Source organism: Lutjanus erythropterus, chromosome 11 (genome assembly GCF_056507025.1).
Source record: "Lutjanus erythropterus isolate fLutEry1 chromosome 11, fLutEry1.hap2, whole genome shotgun sequence".
In the NCBI taxonomy this organism is placed as follows: domain Eukaryota; kingdom Metazoa; phylum Chordata; class Actinopteri; order Lutjaniformes; family Lutjanidae; genus Lutjanus; species Lutjanus erythropterus.
The window spans coordinates 16,451,668-16,470,838 of record NC_139327.1 but is presented as its reverse complement, the minus strand read 5'-3'; the positions used below and the strand labels follow the sequence as shown (position 1 = coordinate 16,470,838).

The following is a 19,171-nucleotide window of genomic DNA, read 5'->3' as shown; positions in this document are numbered from 1 at the left end:
TAGTTTTGTACAGTACATTTAGCATTAATAACAGGTGATCATATTTTTTTCATCATTTTTTCATCTGATGTATCACGGTGGTAAACATGCTCCTGTCTCAACTTTTTTGGAACACATTACAGGCATCAAATTCAGAATGAGAATGAATGAATTTATAAAAAAAATCAAACAAACAAATAATAAAGTTAATCAGTTTCTACATTAAATACCTTGTCTTTGTAATGTATTAATTTGAATATAGGTCAAAAAGTTCCAAATCATTGCATTGTTTTTTTAAATATATATTTTACACATGCCACCACCATTTTTTTTTAATTGGGCTTGTATTTTTGCCTTGAAAACCTCATTAAATCTTAATGTTTGTCTTTCAGTTGACCCCTGAATCAGCTGACTTACAGTAGACCTTATGTTTACAGTCTCCACTGCTGCATGCTGCATTTGTTTGTCTCCTCTCATTTTTTTGTACGACTCCTTGAAATCAGTTTCTTCTTAATTAAAACACCACAAGGAATTAAATAGCGTTTCCTCCAGAAACCCTTTTTACTTACACATTGAAAAGAACCAAAAAGTTCACAAAAAGTTGACTACATAGTATCAGCATTTTTTATTAATTAAACAATTTTGATACATCTTGACATTTGACAGTACTGTTTGACTTTGCTGTTGCCTGCATCAATTTCAGAAAAACATGTTTTGAAGCAGTGAAGAGCATACAGCATTGCAGCATCACATAAACAGTGTGGATAACTTGTAATAGTGTGTTTTAATAGCTGTACACTTTTAAAGGGCCATTAAGTCAATACAAGTGGCAATACAAATTAAGTAGGCATAAATTAAAAACAAAAGTCAAGGGAATAATAAGTCTGTTAAAGCCAATTTAAGGCTAGTGATCTAATATTTATGTATGAGCGTTAAACAGCTTGAATATGACTATGGTAATGTTTTCAGACCACTGCAGTCTAATATCACTCTCCAGCACAGTCACACTGTAACTTTCAGATATTTAAATCACTTTCATATTTTTTCATTTATAGTAAAAGGCACTCTTTTTCTCACATATTATGGCAGGGCCATATTCATAATCAGAGATAATTAATGCAAATGTAATTTGGGTTTTGCTACCATTTGAAACACTAATTGCTAAAATCAATGAACTGACTGCAGGGTGTTGTGTTGATACCACACTAACGTGAGCAACCAAACTACTTGAAGTTGTGTTTATTGCAGAAGAAAGGCAAACTAACACTGTATTTACTGTTAAACCTTGGAATTTAAAGACTGTGCACAGATTTCTATTGTTATTCTCCCAAACAGTCATTCATAGCAAGGCACACATCTTTATTAAACTATATAAAAAAAAATACCCAAAGCAAATTATTAGTCCTTACACACTCTGCTACCTATAACAGAGACTATTGGCTGATACTAGCTTTAAGAAGCATCTGTAAGAAATGTTCACACACCAACATTTTGAGTGAATGAATGAGAATTCATTAACTATTGCATATCCTGTGTGTTTGTGAGCCATAAATACAAGCTTGGACTAAAAAGCATAATAAATAAGGTTAACTAGTTAGAAAAATGAAACTTACAAAACTTTACTCACTCAATGAGAGGAATGCCTTACATGACACATGATGTATTCATTAAAAAAAAGATATTTGGTCACAACAATCTAAAAGCACTGACTTGGTAAGAGACCCTGCCAACTTTTTTAATGCACTCTATGACTATTTTTTTTTATTACTATTAGAAGAAGCTAACACTACAGCCCTTTAGCTACATTTCTGAATATTTTAACAACTCTCGAGCCATTTAGTTTGTTTTAGTACAACAGGTTTGAATTTTTGCAGCAATGTACATTTTCACGATTGTTTCAGTGGTATTGCTTTCAAATCAATAACAAATGTTTGCAGTGAAGAGGAATGAAGTGTGTTCCTATGAAGTGTATAAGGCATATATAGTATTTTACCCGCGTAATTTTCTAGTGTACTTCAAAAACTATCAACACTGATTGTAGGTAGTTCCATACGCTTAACAGTACTCGCTGTTCTAGTTACATGTCCTCTCAACCGTGGAGTACAATATGGCTGTGGTAAAGCAGTCTGAGGCAGACACCCTACATGACCTGTGAGACATGCAAATACAGTCATGTGCTTCATCAGACTTTCGGTAGTAGTGTATAAACATGGTGTGTCACTCAAAGACGCCCAGGTCCTTCTTGGTGCCACATGTGGCCTACTGATCACTACTGCAGGGCACCTTCTCACAGGCAGGATTCTCACAGGGAGCTTCTGCGACCACCATCATGAGGGCCGAGCTCTGTCAAACAAAGGTCTGCACCGGAGTGATGGAGCGTGTGGGGGAGCCCGCCCGTTCAGACGAGGATGAGGCTGAGCGATTGGTCACCTCTCGTTGTAACTCGTCCACTCTCTTCTGCAGCTCAGCGCGCTTTGCCAACAGCTCTTTGTAGCGCTGATGAACAGGTTCCTGGACAAAAAAACAAAAGCTGTGCGTAAGGGCTGCATTATATCTTCAAATGGACATGTACACCTGCTACGTTTTTTGAAGTACTTTCTGGAGTCTGCTTGGAGGACGAATTACACACATATGCAGTAGATCAGTGTCTCTACATGGATAAGTCAACACAGTCCCAACAATTGATGGTACGCAGATATCCACACAGAGCCTATGCATAAACTCTCTGATTACTACAATCACATCGCACTGTAACTAATGATTACATCTTTTTTTGATCTGCCAACCATTTTCTTAATTAACTGATTAGCCGTTTGGTCCATAAAATGTCACAAAATTGTGAGAAAGTTCAACCACTGTTTCCAAAAGCCTAAGATGATGTCCTCAAATACCTTGTTCTGTCCACAACCTAAAATTATTCAGTTTACTGTCAGAGAGGACTAAAGAAACTACAAAATATTCACATTTGAAAGGCTTAAATCATCATCAACATCTCAAAACATTTAATCAATTATCAAATAGTTGATGATACCTGATCGCATATTAAATAGGGATCCAACCTATTTAAAGTACCATCTATAGATAGACTGCATTGCTCATTTTTGAATGCTAGGGTCTTACATGTTTCTGATTCAAAGCTAAAGTTTAATGACTTAAGTGGAGCACATATGAAGTGCAAACTCTGACGTCAGAAACAGGTTTGTAAACATACCTGAGGTCTCATGCGCGGGTTCCAGCGGATGTAGTAACCAACCCAAAGCTCAAGGTGACGTAAGCTGACTACAGGGAACAGCACATGGTTGGAATAGTTCACATACAAAGGATTGGTGAACTCCTCCAGCTGGCTGTTTATGTAAGACCACAAAGACACTGTTCTTTTGGGAATCTCCTGCAAAATAAAAGGAGCAGTTGTCATGACAATGAATATACAACAAACATCAGTACTAGTAGCAGACTTTCTACTCCACATTTTCTCCACTATTTTACTTTAAAATGCATCATTTTTCAATCCAAATATGCTCTTACTTCCTTCAACCTCTGCTGTTCGCTGTTGCACAGGAATGTTCCAAACAGGCAGCTGTACAGGTGGTCCAGGATGGTGACGAGGAAGTATTCGTTAAACTCAAACGCTGCAGGAAACTTAAGTAAAAACAGCTTCATTAGTGTCCCCGAGAGACTGTGCTACTCTGAGGAATTTTCCACATAACAGTTAAGATTCTTACCTGCCGAGTCAACTGCCAGACACAGTCAATGAACTGAATAAAAACAGGTGAGCGGTCTGCATCTGTGTGGTTCTTATCACCATGACCAATGCGCTATGAGAAATGATGAAAGAGAAGAGACAACAAACAGTGATGCCACTGCACCTCATGTGGTTTCCAAAACATCAAAAGTGTATAAGAATTTGTTTACCAGCTGGAAGCGGTGACCAAAGCTCAACCACTCCTTCTCCAGCAGCACCTCAAAGCCGCGGATGGTGCGGTAGTAACCGTCCAGCATGAGCATGGCCAAAGAGGTGAGCTGGCCTGTGCGGTCCCATCCATCACTACAGTGCACCACTACTGAGGTTTTCCCAGACTCTACCTTGTCCGCGATCCGCAGTGCTCCGGCCAGGATCAGCTACAAACACACACACAAAACAACTTAATCAAAAAGCTGAGAATTGGCAAATTTTATTTTTACCTCATTCCTGTCCTAGTTCACAGTCACAGTGATGCATCTTTATGCTCACCTTGATGTGCTCAAGCCAGTGAGTGGATTCCAGATTGGAGAGCCAGTGGGAGTCCTCGATGTTGGGGTAGACCACGTCCTTCAGCTTGCGGAGTGACTCTCTCATCACATGGATGTTATGAATGTCCAAGAACACCAGCTCAGCATTTTGATACGCATCCTCACTTTCATAACCACCGCCTTTCATCTGGGGAAGAAACAAAACAAGTGGAGACAGCAAAGATGGGAATATTGTTTTCTTCTCCAAATGTAGTGGCATTTTAACAACGTAACCTCAACTTTGCGTTCTTTGTGCAACTTCAAATGTCTAATGAAGTTAGAGTTGTTGTGCACATGTAGGTAATCTATTTTTTGTTGACCATTGCAGAGTTTTTGCAGGTGAATTAAATTATCTTTGGTAACATTATTTCTGGCTGGAGCTCAGTAATGTAATGTGAGTTCTTCATAGTTCTCTCCTGGAATTTGATTGGATGGGGTCAGATTGCTTTAAACATCGTGGATCAGGGTAATTTAAGTGTTGAAAAGTGTTGTTTGTTGGGATTAAACAGCATTAACTATAGCTGGTTCGGGGCATGATGGAAAATTAATTGATTCGTGGCACACTTTTTACAACACACTTTTAAAACTTTAGGTTTTGGGGAAAGTATCGAGTAATGTTAAATCAAAAGACTTGAGTCCAAGTGAAGACATTGGTGTTGAAGTTGAGTACACACACCTCTGGGAGACGGGGTTAGTAGTACAGACCCTAATACTAACAAAAACAAGACAAATTCTTGAAATACTATATTAATATAGTTTTCCTTTTCAAATATTGCTTTTTGAAAAAATCTGTTTAACCTTGTTGGCAGCAGCGTTGACACTGGGCCTGGCATCAAAAATGAAGAGTTTATGGGACTGTGCATTAGCATCCATGATCGCCTGGAGGTATTTCTCATCCTCTTTGCTACGCTTCCCATTTACCCCAACCATGGGCTGACTGCAGCGCGTCACAGTCGCCTGGCTCTCTGGATGGATCCATGACAACACCTACACAGAGAGAATAACAGAATATCACCACAGTACAAGAAAACAGCTGCACAGGACAGGTTATGTAGATTCATGCTGAAGACTGGTCACTCACAGGTATCCTTCCCTTTGCTCGGAAGGCAGCGACTCTCTTCAGCTCCTCGTCCGGTATGTTGACCGGCACCGCCAGAGTTGATGGGTAGGTGTCACAAACCTCGTAATGGTCGTTTACTTTTGTTAGCCTCCAGCTTTCATTAGGTATACCCTTAAGAAACACACAAGCAACCAATGTAATAAGATTTCTTTAAAGGGGTAGTTTGGATGTTTGAAGTGCGGCTGTATGAGGTACTTATCGACAGTGTATTACCTGATGTAGGGTTACCAGCACACAAGCTGGTGTAGGAAGACAAACAACGAACTGCTGTGCACAGGGTCAGCAACAAAAGATATTTTAGCCACTGACAAAAAGGCCCACCTAAAATCAATATCAGTTCAAGTGTAGGCTATATTTAGAATATTTTCATTGCTTTACTTTGCTATCAGACAGCCGTTTCTGATGGGGAAACCATTATTATATAAACCAAAAAGCATTCTCTCCAAATCAACCAAACTCAATGGGTGATATTAGTAATTTTACCTCACAGAACATGAGAGCTGCTGTTCTCCTGCTGTCTTGATCTGTTAGTTTGTTGTTGTTGTGTGATTTCTGTGAATCCGAACCATCCTTTTAAAATACCAAAGTCGCACAATAACACACACAAACTAACAGATCAATGCAGTGATAGACCAGCACCTCCTGTTCTGCGAGGTAAAATGGCTGATTTCACAAGTGAAGTCTGGTTGGTTTAGAAAGTGCGACATGTGGCTTATATAATGGTGGTTTCCCATCAGAAAAGGCTGTCAGATGGCAAATTAAAATGGTGAAAATATTCTAAATATAGCATACACTTAAACTGATATTAATTTCTTTTTAAATGGGCCTTTGTTTAGCTGGTTAAAATACCTTTCCTTGCAATCCCACTCCACAGCACTTCACTGTTTAGCTTCCTACACCAGGATTCCCACTGCTTCCCCAAAATGGGGGCAAGTCGACCGGCATCAAATGTAGATAATAAACTGACTGCCAAAAAGTACCACAAAAAACCCCACTTCAAATAATCCCAACTATCCCTTTAACATTAAGCCAAGAAATCAAGACACGTCATTTTCAAATACCTGTCTTTTGTATTCTGAGACAGCGTCGTACACCTTCCATCCATTTTCAGGAAACACTTGACCGTATTCAAAGGCAAAGATTTGCTGGAGAGAGTACAGAGACAGAATTTCATAAACTGGTGTACAGTGACTGAAGAGCTACAGTCAGTGTCAGTTACAACATGGCTGGCAATCACTCACCAGTCCATTGGAAACAGGAAACGCAAATTTCATCAGCACTTCGAAGATGGACTTCCTGAGTGTGTCGTCCAGTTGTTTGTGTGCAAATCGTAGATTACGCATATCCTGCACAGAGGCAGAGCAGCAGGTCATGGTCAAACTCAGGGGTGGGTATATGAAAGTAAAGACACTATAACATGTATTAACAGCATACTATTGTGGAGCTTGTTCATAGTCTTACTCTTTCTTAAAGCGACAGTTTGGATTATCTGAAGTGGGGCTGTACTAGGGACTTATCTATAGGCAGTGTATTAGCTACAGAAGATGGTGGTCAGCACTCCCCCATGTTTGCAGAAGCAGACGGGCAGCAGCTAAGGAATACACTCCAGTGGACAGGGTCAGCAACAAAAGGTATGTTAGCCACTTTAAAAAGATCCACCTAAAAAATCATTATCAGTTTAAGTGTACACTATATTTAAAATATTATATATTATTATAAGTTACTGTACTTTGACACCAGACATCCTTTTCAGATGGGGAAACAGCTGTTATTTATAAAATAAATGAGAAAATATTGCTCTCTCCATACTAGCCAAACTCCACTGTGAAATCAGTAATTTTACCTTGCAGACTTCTGTGTTTTAAAAGCAAAGTTCAGATTCACAGAGTCACATAATAACACAAACAAAGTAAATAAACTAGGTCAAGACAGCTGTAGACCAGCAACTCCTGTGTTATGCAAGGTAAAATTACTGACGTTTGATTGGTTTGCAGAGTGGAAAGTGATGCTGATGGCAAAGTAAAGTGGTGAAAATATTGTAAATACAGCGTACACTTAAACATTTTTTGGTACATCTTTTGTAAGTGGCTAAAATACATTTTGTTGCTGACCCTGTCCACAGCAGTTCATTAGAGGTGCCAACTGCCATCTACTGAAGGTAATACATTGACTATGGGTAAGTACCTCATACAGTCCCGCTTCAGATAATCTGAACTGTCCCTTTAATAGTTGATTTCTGACACAGCAGGGATGAGCCTTAACCTGTGCCCTGTATAACTGTCACCAACTGTGCTATTGCATCTGTAACCTGTAAACATAAAAAACAAGCGTAGTTATTCCGGACCATTTCACTCACCTTGCAAACCAGCCCGTAGGACACATCACCACGGGTTGACGCACTTCCAATCTTTTCCACACGACTCACCACCCCGAGGGGCAGGTCCAGCACAAATGCTGGCTCCTAGAAACAAAACAGCACATTAACAAAAACAGAACGATTCCTTTGAAATATTTCTAGTGCATTTTTTAAAAATTCACTAAGCATACCCTGTCCATGCATTTGAAGAAAAGTCTGTAGTTGGTAACAGTCACTGTTCCCCTCAGTGCTCCAATGAAAGGACAGAAGTAGGTAACATCTTGAGCTGTGGATCAAATAAGAAAAAAATCTTTATTTAGCCAAGTACAAACTGCTTTGATTTCTAAAAAAGCTGCTCTGCCTGCTTACTAAAACAAGTAAGCTGTTTTGATTAGAGCTGTGACTGCAGCAAAAAGAGAACCTACCTATGTCTTGCACTATTTCATTTGGAAGTAACTGTGGTTCCTCTTTGTCTGAGTCTCTCAGCACCTGCTGGAAACATTATGTACCAATTAGTTGCAAACAAACTCACAAACTTCCTGAGTTAGTCATTATAAACCATTATTCAAAGACATATGTTGGCAAGTGTGTAATTCATGAGATGGCATACCTTGGCATGAGTTTTGGGCTTAACCTGAAGGATGCAGAAAAAAGCAGAGTCATGCTTTGGTCATTACCTTTATAGGGATGGGAAGTGATAATATCTTATTGATACCAATGCCATTGTTCAGTCTGCTTATTGATCTTATTCTTTAGCAAGTCCCTTAATTCCTGACCAAATTTCTGTTTGTAAAACAATAAACCTACATAGGTTTTCAGCATCAAAACAAGTAAAAGATTAAAAAAAAAAAAGAAAAGAAAAAACTCTCCACCATGACTCCTTCTTGCTGCAAGTTTCCAGCAGTGTAGACCCATTAGTTTGCTATCATTGTTTTAAAATGTACAATTGTCAGAAAAACATGACAGCGTTGATTAATGGCATTGATAAGCTTAGAGACATACGATTCCAAAGGATCAGGAGACATGGAAACAGTTCTCGATTCCCATCCCTATCAATTAAACAGTTAAAGGGGTGCAGGCTACTAACCCTGAGCTCTGGGGAGAGCTCCGCAGAGGTGGACACGGAGTCAGAGGACATGGCCGAAGGAGGCTTGGCCTGGGCAGACCGGTCAGAGCGAGAGGTGGAAGTACTGGTGAGAGATAATGTGACAAACGATGAGAGGAAATACTGAGTGAGGTGTAAACAGAGCCATTTGTCATCTCGTGTTTATAAGCTGAGTAGCAACTTTTTTCCTACCGGTTAGACAGACTGAATAAATATGCAGGCTAGTGCTTAATCAAATATCTATTAGTTGACTGAACATCACTTATTAACAAATTGGATAATCAATTCATTGTGGGTGTAATTTATTATCATTAAGCAATGAGGCCAAGTAATATCTGCTTCCAGCTTCTCAAACACAATGATCTGCAGTTTTTCTCTGCAGCTGCAACTGCAGATTATTTTCAGTATCTTTTATTCTGTTTATTATCTTTACGATTAATTGATTATTACTCAGTCTGTAAAACATGAAAAGTTGCTGCTTATCACAATTTCTTAGAGCCCAAATTGACATTGAAATTGCTTCACTTGTCCAGCCAACAGTCAGAAACCCTAAGACCTTCATTGATAGTCCCAAAGAACAAAGAGAAGAAGCAAATCCTTATATTTATAGACTGGAACCAGCAAATGATAAATGACTAAAGCAATTAATTGATTAGCAAAACAACTGGCAATTGATTTATTTTTTTTCCTGACTGACTTGTCGATTAATCTAGTAATTGTTGCAGCTCTACTTGTCTTTGTTTTAAAACTTTGTAAATTGAATATCTGAGAGAAGATGACTGCTGCTGGAGCAAAACAAGCGACATGATGGAATCATCTTGAACCCTAGAAACCTGCGCTGAGCATTTTTCTATTATTATTTTCTAACATTTTCTAGGCCAAACCATGAGTTGATTCATCTAAAACATGATCAACACCTGACCTCACTCGATAAAGTAGCCGTTTTAGAGTTTTTGGGTGTTGGCCTGACTGAGTGTGCAAATACATGACATTACTCTTGACTCTGATGAATTCTCATGTACAGTTGCTTAAATTTTCACACCTCACAGGTAAATAATTCTTAAGTTCCGTTTATTTGGAGCAGGACACTGCACATTACTAGACTAAATAAAAATGGCAAAAATGTCAGAATTAGCTAAAAAAAAAAAAAAAAAAACACAAAAGAAGCTATTTTTCATCTGCAGTCCCTGTCCAATGTGTTAAAAGGCTTCCTAAAACAGAACAAAGCAAAAACAAAAGGGGGTACTTGGTTTACAGACAGGATAAAGACATACAGTAAAAAGCAGTAGTGACATATGCAAACAAGCAGGGCATTAACAATGTACACAATACATACAGATACATACAAAACAGCATGGACATGTAGAAATGGAACATATAGAAATTTAAGCGTTTGATTAATGGAGACAATAACTCAGCCGTTTAATGGAGCCCAAATTAACTGTCAGTGTCGGTGGTCGTGTCATAGCAATTTGTTTTCACAATTTGTAGTTTAACAGTCACTTCTGAAGGGTTACAAACAGCGTGCTAGGATTAGAGATGTTAATTTAAAAGATAAAACGGAAATATACAGTCTTGTGTTAGTTTGAAAACTTTTATCTAGCTTAAAATGCGATGTGTTGTGGTGGGTTTAGCTACCTGGACAATGAATCAACACTTGGCTGTCGGGAGGAGGAGCGCTTCGAGCCCAAACTGTCGACGCTCCCGCTCTTCTCCATGTTTCTTCTCCTGGTTCAAGTGTTTGATAACCGGCCGCGGTAAGCGGTGGAGGTCCGCGAATTCACTGAGGAACGTCTTTAAATCCCCCCTCGGACTAAGGCAAATCCCCACACACAAAAGGAAGCTGCCATCTTTTCCCAGCAGCCTCCCAATCCTTGTCACAAGGAAGCGATTGTCCAAGATGGCGCCCCCTGCCGGTTGCCCCGCACATCACATGCTGCCTTCACTGCTCCTTGTACCTTCTATAATGAACCCATTTACTCTGAAACAGCTGTAGATGTTGTTTTGAGGGTAATACAGGGTGTAAACAAAGTCTCTTTACAATTAAAAAAAATATTACAAAAGCACTTGATGAGATATGTTAATCAGATTTGTTCTATGTACTCAGTGTTTATCAAAGTTTTTAATCACATTGCATTTGTGTATTTCAGGTACCCTGTTGATGAAATAGGTTCTGTTAAATAAAGCCCTAAAAAATGGCTACTCCTCAAGAAAAGGCACAATGTGTATCGTGGTTTATTGAAACAAAATCGGATATGCAGACTAAGTGAAACTACAGGATTTAGTATGGAAGACATCCACCGTCGACCTGAAGCAGAAGATCACTGATGTCATTGCCATCATTGATGAGGTTATACTACAGCGAACATGGAAAGAAATCGAGTACCGTCTTGATGTGCTTCATGCAACTAATGGTGCCCAAATGCCATATCTCTGCAACTTCATTGTTTTTGTTCTGTTTATCTACTTGGTGCTCGAATTAAAAAAAAAAAAACAGACCTCACTCACTGCAGTGTATCTTAATGGTGCTTCATTCTGCACTGACTCCTAAACAATTTTATCTTATCGCATTAGAATATATAGATTGAATGTGAGAATTTAAACATTATACCAACATTTTAAACAATAAAGAATAGAATTTAAGTCAACTGTTATAGGTCATATTGATATTGGAATATACAGGTATTTATCTTATCATAGCATCAGGTTATGCTGGTAATTACATGTACATGGTTATTAGACATTAGATTTATACTGAGTATGGATAGATGAAGAAAGAAAAAAGTTATTCTATTTACATAATTGTGTGAGATAATCTATGTAATCAATGAGAGTAATCTTTATACACCTCTAAATTGCAGAAAACAAAAGGAACCCAAGGATACAGGGCATGAACACTAAGTAAAATAAACAAATAATTAATGCAGCTGAAAAGAAGGCATTCTGTTAGGACTGTGATCATAGATTTCTGAATCCAAACTGGGTTACCAACACTCAGAACAGTGGAAAGTCACTAAGAACCCCATCAATCTTTACCATACTATAGAAAAATAGGAAGAGACTTACAAGGATCTTTCTAATATTATCATATAAATGCACTTAAGTGGACAACTACACAAATATGTGCCAAAAGATACAAGGAATACCTGTTTTTAGAATTTGAATGTTGTTTTCTCCATCTGTTATTATTAACATGAACGTATAAAACCTATTGTCTTAAAACAGAGTTTCTGAGTAAGATCTTGCTCAGTGAGAACTGTACAATAAACAAATTCATTACCAATCAAATTCAGAAAAGGGCAGAATGTTTGGAAAACAAAGCCACTAGTCACAAATGACATCCATCATTTTAAGAGAAATTCCTGCAAGCCATTTTAAACACAAGTCTTTGTTTATTGAAATTAATCTTAAAAAAAAAAAAACCTACAGAAAGACTCAGATGTTGAATCATATTAACAATTTCATTCACCATTTTTATCAGCTTTATTCAAATGATGTAACTCACCAACTCATTTATGTACAACTTGTTGACTGTACAAATACTAATGTATTTCAATACAGGATGTATTTGAATGCCATTCCATACCATTCTTGGAACAGAGGGCGGAGACCAAAGAAATGAGATAAAAATGAAAAAAAAAAATCCAACAACAAACAAAACAATAAAATTACGATACACCAAGTCCTTTACTTTACATATTTCTCCATAAATTTCTTGTGGAACTCAGAGCGCAGTGTGTCATTGACGAATCGCTTCTCCTTCCGAGCATCGTCCACTCCTTTGGCACAATTCTTGAACACAACATCATCATCCCACCTGTAAACATGTTAACAAATTCATGATTTGTGGAAAGTGAAGAGCATTTTTCTTGCACTAATGCTGTGCATAAATGTGTGTTTATATACCTCCTCTTGACCCTGAATGTATTCTGACTCTGGGTCATCTGTTGCTGCTGTTGTTGTCCTGCCAAATTAATCAGCGGATTGCCGCTCAGGATATTCTCCATGCGAATTCTCTCCTCCTCTGCCTTTTGCTCCCGCTCCTAAGATGGGAAAAGAAACATATTCACTAAACACAAAGAGGAAACATTTGGCCTTTCTCAAATGTAATCCATATCTTTTTATTTGCAGACTGCTTCCTGTCAGGCAGCAGGTACAAACATGTCGATCTGAAATTACACTTTACTTTGCGTTCTTGCTCTTCAGCCCGCTCCTTCTTGATCTTCTCCAGCTCTGCCAGAAGAGCTGCGGTGTCGTCGTCATCACTGTCCTCCTCAGAGTCCTCGTCCTCGTCATCCTATAAACAACCAAGCATCATCGGTGAGGCAGCTTGATGAATGTTAATCACCACTGAGTGTTCAGCGAGTGTTGCAATGCAAGCACTTACATCGGTGAGAGGGTCATCTGCATCCAGGTTGGCTGCTGGGATCTGATCCAGTCTGGGCCTCTTTGAAGATGATGATGACGATGATGATGAAGTGGTGTGCTCTGGAAAATTAGGTACAACGCAGGATTATCAGCAGATGTTTTAATGTGCATAAAGTTTTGATGCAATGAGGGGCTTGGTCAGAAATATACACTAAAAGACATTTTAACCTCTTAAAATCCACAGGGACATCCATGACTGACATTACTGACATTACTCTGTTTCAGAGGCTCTAACAGGCTTAGCTCTACAGCCATGGTGAAAATACTGCTATCATACGAAAACAGAAGACTCAGGGATGCCCAAAGAAATACCAACCATGTCTAGCTGGTTGGGAAGGGGGCTAAGTAACGCTCCAACGCTAGACCAAATGTTGGCATGGCCATTTTCAAAGAGGTCCTGTGACTTTTTACCTAATAATAACTGAATGAAAATGGTTTCTATGGGTAACCAAAAGTCTTCCCTTTACAGACATATACATTTAGTTTATGATACCAAATCATGGAATATTTTTTTCTGTTCCCCAACACAACATCTTGGTGTCTCAATGTAGTACCCTGGAGGGATGAAGGCCTTATACACTTTTATTCAGACTTTAAAAATTTTAATGGTGCCTGAAGAAAACACAATGTTTATTACAGATTGCAGTGCTGAGCAGCATCTCAAACAAATCTAGGTTCCCAGCTTTCAAATAACATATACCACTTCTGTGTGGCATATGGTGTTGACCTGCTATCTCCCCCTAAAGACCCATGCCCATGCCCCCCCTCCCCATGACAAAAACAGGCCTATGGTAAGAATGGACAGAGTGGAAGAGGTTAATCAACACTGAGCCTAGCATCAGCAAAAAGACTAACCTCTTGGTCCTCTTTCTCTGGTCTTTTCACGTGCAGCTACACGCTCCCTCTCCTCCAGCTCCCTGCGGAAGTCACGGGCACGCACCTCCTCAGGGGCATCCTGGGTAGGTTGCCTGAGAATGGAAGGAATATTTAGATGGAAAAACAAATCTATATATTTTGCTTCTAGTATACATCCACTTTCAAGATGCAGTAACCAACAGCTCAGTAAGTATTATAACCCCATGATTTAAGTAGAATTTATATCTACACTCATGCAGCACTAACTTAACATCACAATAATTTTGTGTGATCTTGCTTAGCACTTTACACCTTGTATTTTATTGCTTGTTTCTTGTGTACAACATGCTTTGGCAATACTGTACTTTATTATGGTTATGCCAATAAAGCCTCTTTGAACTGAAACAAAAAATCCACTCCACCGTAGTCAGTAATTCTACAGTGAAATACTTTGGGATAAACTGACATCAATACTGCATTTATATTGTACGTTTCAACTAATACATTTTTTAAAAATAATTCTTATTTTCTAAGTGCACTTAAATAAAGATCCTATTTTTCAACATTATCGTTTATGTACAATATTCTTATATATAGTATCCTTTTTTTTCTTATGCATTTCTTATTTACCAGTGTTCTATATTGTCGTAGTAATTCACATTTTACACGCTTCTTATTTAAATTTTTCTCATAACTTTCTTATGTATCTTTATATTCTTGAACGGGAGAAACTACAATGTGACCCATTTCCTCCCACAATCAATAAAATATTTGCAATTCTGATACTGGATCTAAATCCAGACTAACCAGCTAGTGGTGACCTCACTGACACACTGCTTACAACTCAAAACTCAATTCTGTTCACATTTGATCTGCTGACCTGTATTTGATCTTGGTGTGACCCGGAAGATCTCGACTGGAATACTGTTTGGACAGGGCACTCAAATCACCTTCTCCTTTACCCCTCCCTCCTCTCGCTGGCTCAAATGTTGGTCTCGCAGCTGTAGTCATCTTTGATGGCTCTGTTGTGACAACACATGTGAGGGGAACAAACATAAGCATATGTTCAAAACACACCAAGATACACATCACAATCTGAAAATAATTCCAGGAAAGATGAAAATATCAAGTCAAGTTGCCAGTGTTTAGGTCAATATTCTCCTCCTTTCAGTCTAAAGATAAACTTTTATACTACCCTACATGTTTTAACATTGCAGAGGTTACAAAAGCTTGGGAGGTTCTGTTGATATCTAAAAACAATGAACCAACTGTCTGTAGGACAGAGCTGGGCAATACATCCAAATCATTTAACATTGAAAAACGACCTGGCTGTGTGGTACTGTAGTGACATCAACATTAATATTTCTTTCATTACAGTTGAGATACTGTACTATTAAGCCCTATTGCTAAAGTACAACATTCAGCAACAAGCTATAGATAGCATGCAACAAATTAAATCTGTCAATAAACATTTTTACTGGGCAGATTAAAAACTGTAACATCCATCTTATTGTTAACATGTCTTTGTGACACATATACCCTCTACTATTAGACAAATAAGCTGCTTTCTAGTTGTTGATGAAGTACAAAACACAAACTAGCCAGCTAGCCATACACAGCTAATAAGTTGCTAGCACGCTAACAATGCTGTTGAGAAGGCAAACATTGCAATTTCGCCTCTCCAGCCGACTGTGTCCCGTCAAAGACGAATTATTTCATAATCTTATGTGATATAAATTAAGCAGAAAATCAAATTACAGCATTTCAGAATTTAATTTTAGAGTAATAGCACTTACGAAGCTGCTACCACACGACAAAAAAGAGGACCCGATACAACATGTGACGTCACGTCCTGTAGAAACCTGCGCGTGGAACAGATACATTCAGAAACACTCGGAAATGAGAAAACTCGTTTAAATCTACCTACTAAATGGCTATAATTTATTTGGATATATTTGTCTAATTAATACTCAGTTAGGGTATACAAATCTTACGCAACAAATATTCCACAGTTTCTAAAGTATATAATTTATTTCACTCAATGTGCAGTGTTGTATTGAGGAAGGTAGGGGGCAGATAGTATCAGATAATGCATCTGAACTCAACCTGCCTAGTGCATTGGTACCTGCCCCCCATTACATTTCAAGAGGCAGGGGTAGGTTTTAATCTGATACCAAGCAATATTTGGGCCAGGATCACCAATATTTATATATACTGAAATTGATACTTTTTGTTGTTAAAAGCAATGAATTTACTATCATAGAGGAGAGAAAAAAAAAATATTACAACACTGTACTGTTAATTGAATTTATAGTACTTTGGTTGTCCAGTTGATCCTTTCAGTCTGAGGTCTAACACATGATCATAAGAGGATTTCATCATTTGAGTTCATTGCAAGTCACAAAAAATCATGGTTGACAGCACTATAATCTTAATTAGTTGCCAGGTATTCAAGGTTGCATTATGGTTAGCATACATTTCTACATGTGCATGGTATGCAATGCGGATGTTGTACACAAAAGCACACCAAGAAGGCCCCAGGAAAACAAGGTTGTAAAGCTGTCATGACAACAGCTGTCATGAATTTGTCTCAGTGCACGCACATATTTGAACACAAGACACATAAATCACAATAAAATATAATAACAAACATAAATGAAAAATTGAAAGAAGAAAACGAAGTATGCAAACTTTAACGTTTAGATTCCTGGTCTCCTGCTGGGACAACAGCTGTAAAACAATGTCAGATTTGATAAAAGAAAATAATTTTTATTTCAAGACTTACTGCAGTTAAGTACAAAATGTACCCTTATGTTTCTCCACAAGAATTTCTATTGAGCAACACACCTGTTCCCATTCCAGACAACTGACATACAATGTCACGTCTGTATATACTGTATGCCACATATCACTTTGACGACCTCCATGGTGTTTTGATAATGTGCTGTAGGAATACAAAGCATTTTTACTGAAGATGTTGGCTGAAGTTCAAGGAGGCAAACCAACTAACAGAGGAGGTTCTGCTGGATTCCACTCAGCAGAATATTATGTCTCTAAAAGTTTTTTTTTTTTTTTACTTTGTGAAGTACAAACTGTCCCACAGGAGACAAACAGTCTCCTCTTGAAAAGTGGAGACACTGTTGCTGACAAACAAACTAGTTACAGTGTGACTGTGATTTCCTGAAAGATAAACTGAGACCTCTTTGTTTGATGAGATCTTATTCATACTATATACACCTCTGTGTGTGTGTGTGTGTGTGTGTGTGTGTGTGTGTGTGTGTGTGTGTGTGTGTGTGTGTGTGCGTGTGTGTGTGAGGGAGAAAAAGAAAATATGTGCTGTTGCCTTTTTAAACTTCTGGAGACCAGGTTTATTATTGTTAAACCTTTTAAACTCTCATTACCCTACATGTATAGTGGCTTTTTTTCAGCACACTCTAACTTCTCATTTTACCAATTTATGAAAGCATAAACGTGCTATGAATTGAAAATACAAGAAAAATGACAGGCGCCCGTAAAAATGTATAAATCTGTAGTCACTCACAATATTATAGAGTAGTTCAAGGTTGTAGAGAACATTGTTTTATGATTTATCCACATGCATACAGCAGAAAAATGTAAGTGTATTTATACATAAAGTGCTTTTTTTCAAATCATTTGTGTCTTTTTGATTGTTTTTGATGATGTAATTGTAAATCATTGAAAAATATAGATATACATATTTTATAATGTGGAGACCAGATAAAGTCATTACTGTAAATACAATATGCATAAACAGAAAGACACCAAATAAGCTTTTTTTTTAGAGCACATTTAAAGGGTCAGTCCACCCAAATGATGTTTCTAGATTTCTGCCACCATCCTGAAAAAAACAGAAAGTGAATGGGCTGTGGTGAAATGTCATGAAAAAAGGGTTGCACCAGCAAAGACTAATTTGATCAAAGATAAGTGCTAAACTGAGTTTAGCAAAACTATGTTTAACATGAGTAAAACCAGATTTAAAATTAAGTAGAGCTCTGATGCAAAATTAAAAATTAATCTCTGTTTAGTAAATCCAAGTTTAGTGATGTAAGAGTTTAATCAATATGGAGATGCTTGCTTACCCCAATTAAAATAAATCTATTTGTTTTAATTTTTATTAATTCAATTACTGTCATGAACTAGTAACTTTAAAAGACAAGGGAAAACAGATAACTTTTGGCTGCTCTGTATTCCTTAACAAAATGTTTTATTGTTTGTGAGTTAGCTGAAAAGTTAGTTAGCCTAGTTAGCATGATTGCCTTTGAGAAAAATTTGTTGGCCAAAATGATTAAAAGGAGTGAAAGAAAGAAGAGACACATCATAAAACTGAATTGGGTTGAGTTTCTCATTAACTTTTTAGAGGATCTTGACTTTTCCTCAGTCCACCTCAAAAAGTCAGCCATTTTTTTAGGTTAAACCTCAAGTTAGAGTAAAAACTAAACTAAGGTTTAACAAGTGATTTAATCTTTTTTAAATTTAACAGATTTGCTTCAACATAATTTAAAATCTTTAAAATCTTTTAAATCAATCGTTGGTGTAAATCTAGCTTTTTGTCCCAGAAACTGTGAATAATCCACAGATCAAAAATTTAAATGTATTAAAATGTAAAATCGTAAAGACTGAGATTACATTTTTTGGCGTGCCTGTTGCAGTTTCAGAGTTTTGATTTCAGATGCACTTTTCTCTTGGATGTATTTTGGTGTAAATGAAAGGTTGTGATCCGGCAGTAGATTAAATTCCAAATAGTTTCAGATCAGGTCTCTCTTGATTCCTGACATCCCCCCAACTGGAACAGCATGTTTTTCTTTGGAGCTGAGAGTGAAGCAACACTAAAATGTTTCTTAGGAAATGTCCTCAGCTAAATGAGCTGCAGGGTTTCATTTCTGTCCACAGATTTAGCGTGGTAAGTACATTGTACAAGGCTAAAGTCAGTGGGGAAAAAAGCACCACTGTGGACTAAATTGTATGGTCGGTTTAAATGGTGCAAGGTTGTCACATTCACAAGAAAAGCAGGAAGAACAATGCATTAAAAAGCTATTTT

The 19,171-nt window shown here is 37.7% G+C and overlaps 2 protein-coding genes across 3 annotated transcripts; both read right to left on the bottom strand.

Moving 5' to 3' along the window:
* Positions 1 to 585: 585 nt before the first annotated feature.
* On the bottom strand, positions 586 to 10,856 carry mtmr2 (myotubularin related protein 2). Of its 2 annotated transcripts, none has more exons than XM_084730985.1 (16): positions 10,468 to 10,856; positions 8,812 to 8,914; positions 8,335 to 8,358; positions 8,150 to 8,216; positions 7,916 to 8,010; positions 7,725 to 7,829; positions 6,610 to 6,714; positions 6,430 to 6,513; positions 5,330 to 5,479; positions 5,047 to 5,235; positions 4,211 to 4,396; positions 3,892 to 4,098; positions 3,702 to 3,794; positions 3,505 to 3,618; positions 3,191 to 3,367; positions 586 to 2,490 (listed from the first exon to the last, which is right to left on the bottom strand). In XM_084730985.1, the coding sequence occupies exons 1-16, from the start codon at positions 10,545 to 10,547 to the stop codon at positions 2,326 to 2,328; spliced, it is 1,944 nt and encodes a 647-aa protein (XP_084587111.1). In that variant the 5' UTR covers positions 10,548 to 10,856; the 3' UTR covers positions 586 to 2,325. The 2 variants fall into 2 exon arrangements, with proteins under 2 accessions (XP_084587111.1, XP_084587113.1); XM_084730987.1 differs by having other exon boundaries at positions 8,150 to 8,213.
* A 1,345-nt stretch (positions 10,857 to 12,201) lies between these two features.
* cwc15 (CWC15 spliceosome associated protein) lies at positions 12,202 to 16,033 on the bottom strand. Its single transcript, XM_084730984.1, has 7 exons — positions 15,909 to 16,033; positions 14,993 to 15,134; positions 14,113 to 14,225; positions 13,217 to 13,317; positions 13,016 to 13,126; positions 12,736 to 12,872; positions 12,202 to 12,646 (listed from the first exon to the last, which is right to left on the bottom strand). Exons 2-7 carry the CDS (start codon positions 15,121 to 15,123, stop codon positions 12,517 to 12,519), a joined length of 723 nt encoding a protein of 240 aa, XP_084587110.1. The 5' UTR covers positions 15,124 to 15,134; positions 15,909 to 16,033; the 3' UTR covers positions 12,202 to 12,516.
* Between the last annotated feature and the right edge of the window lie 3,138 nt (positions 16,034 to 19,171).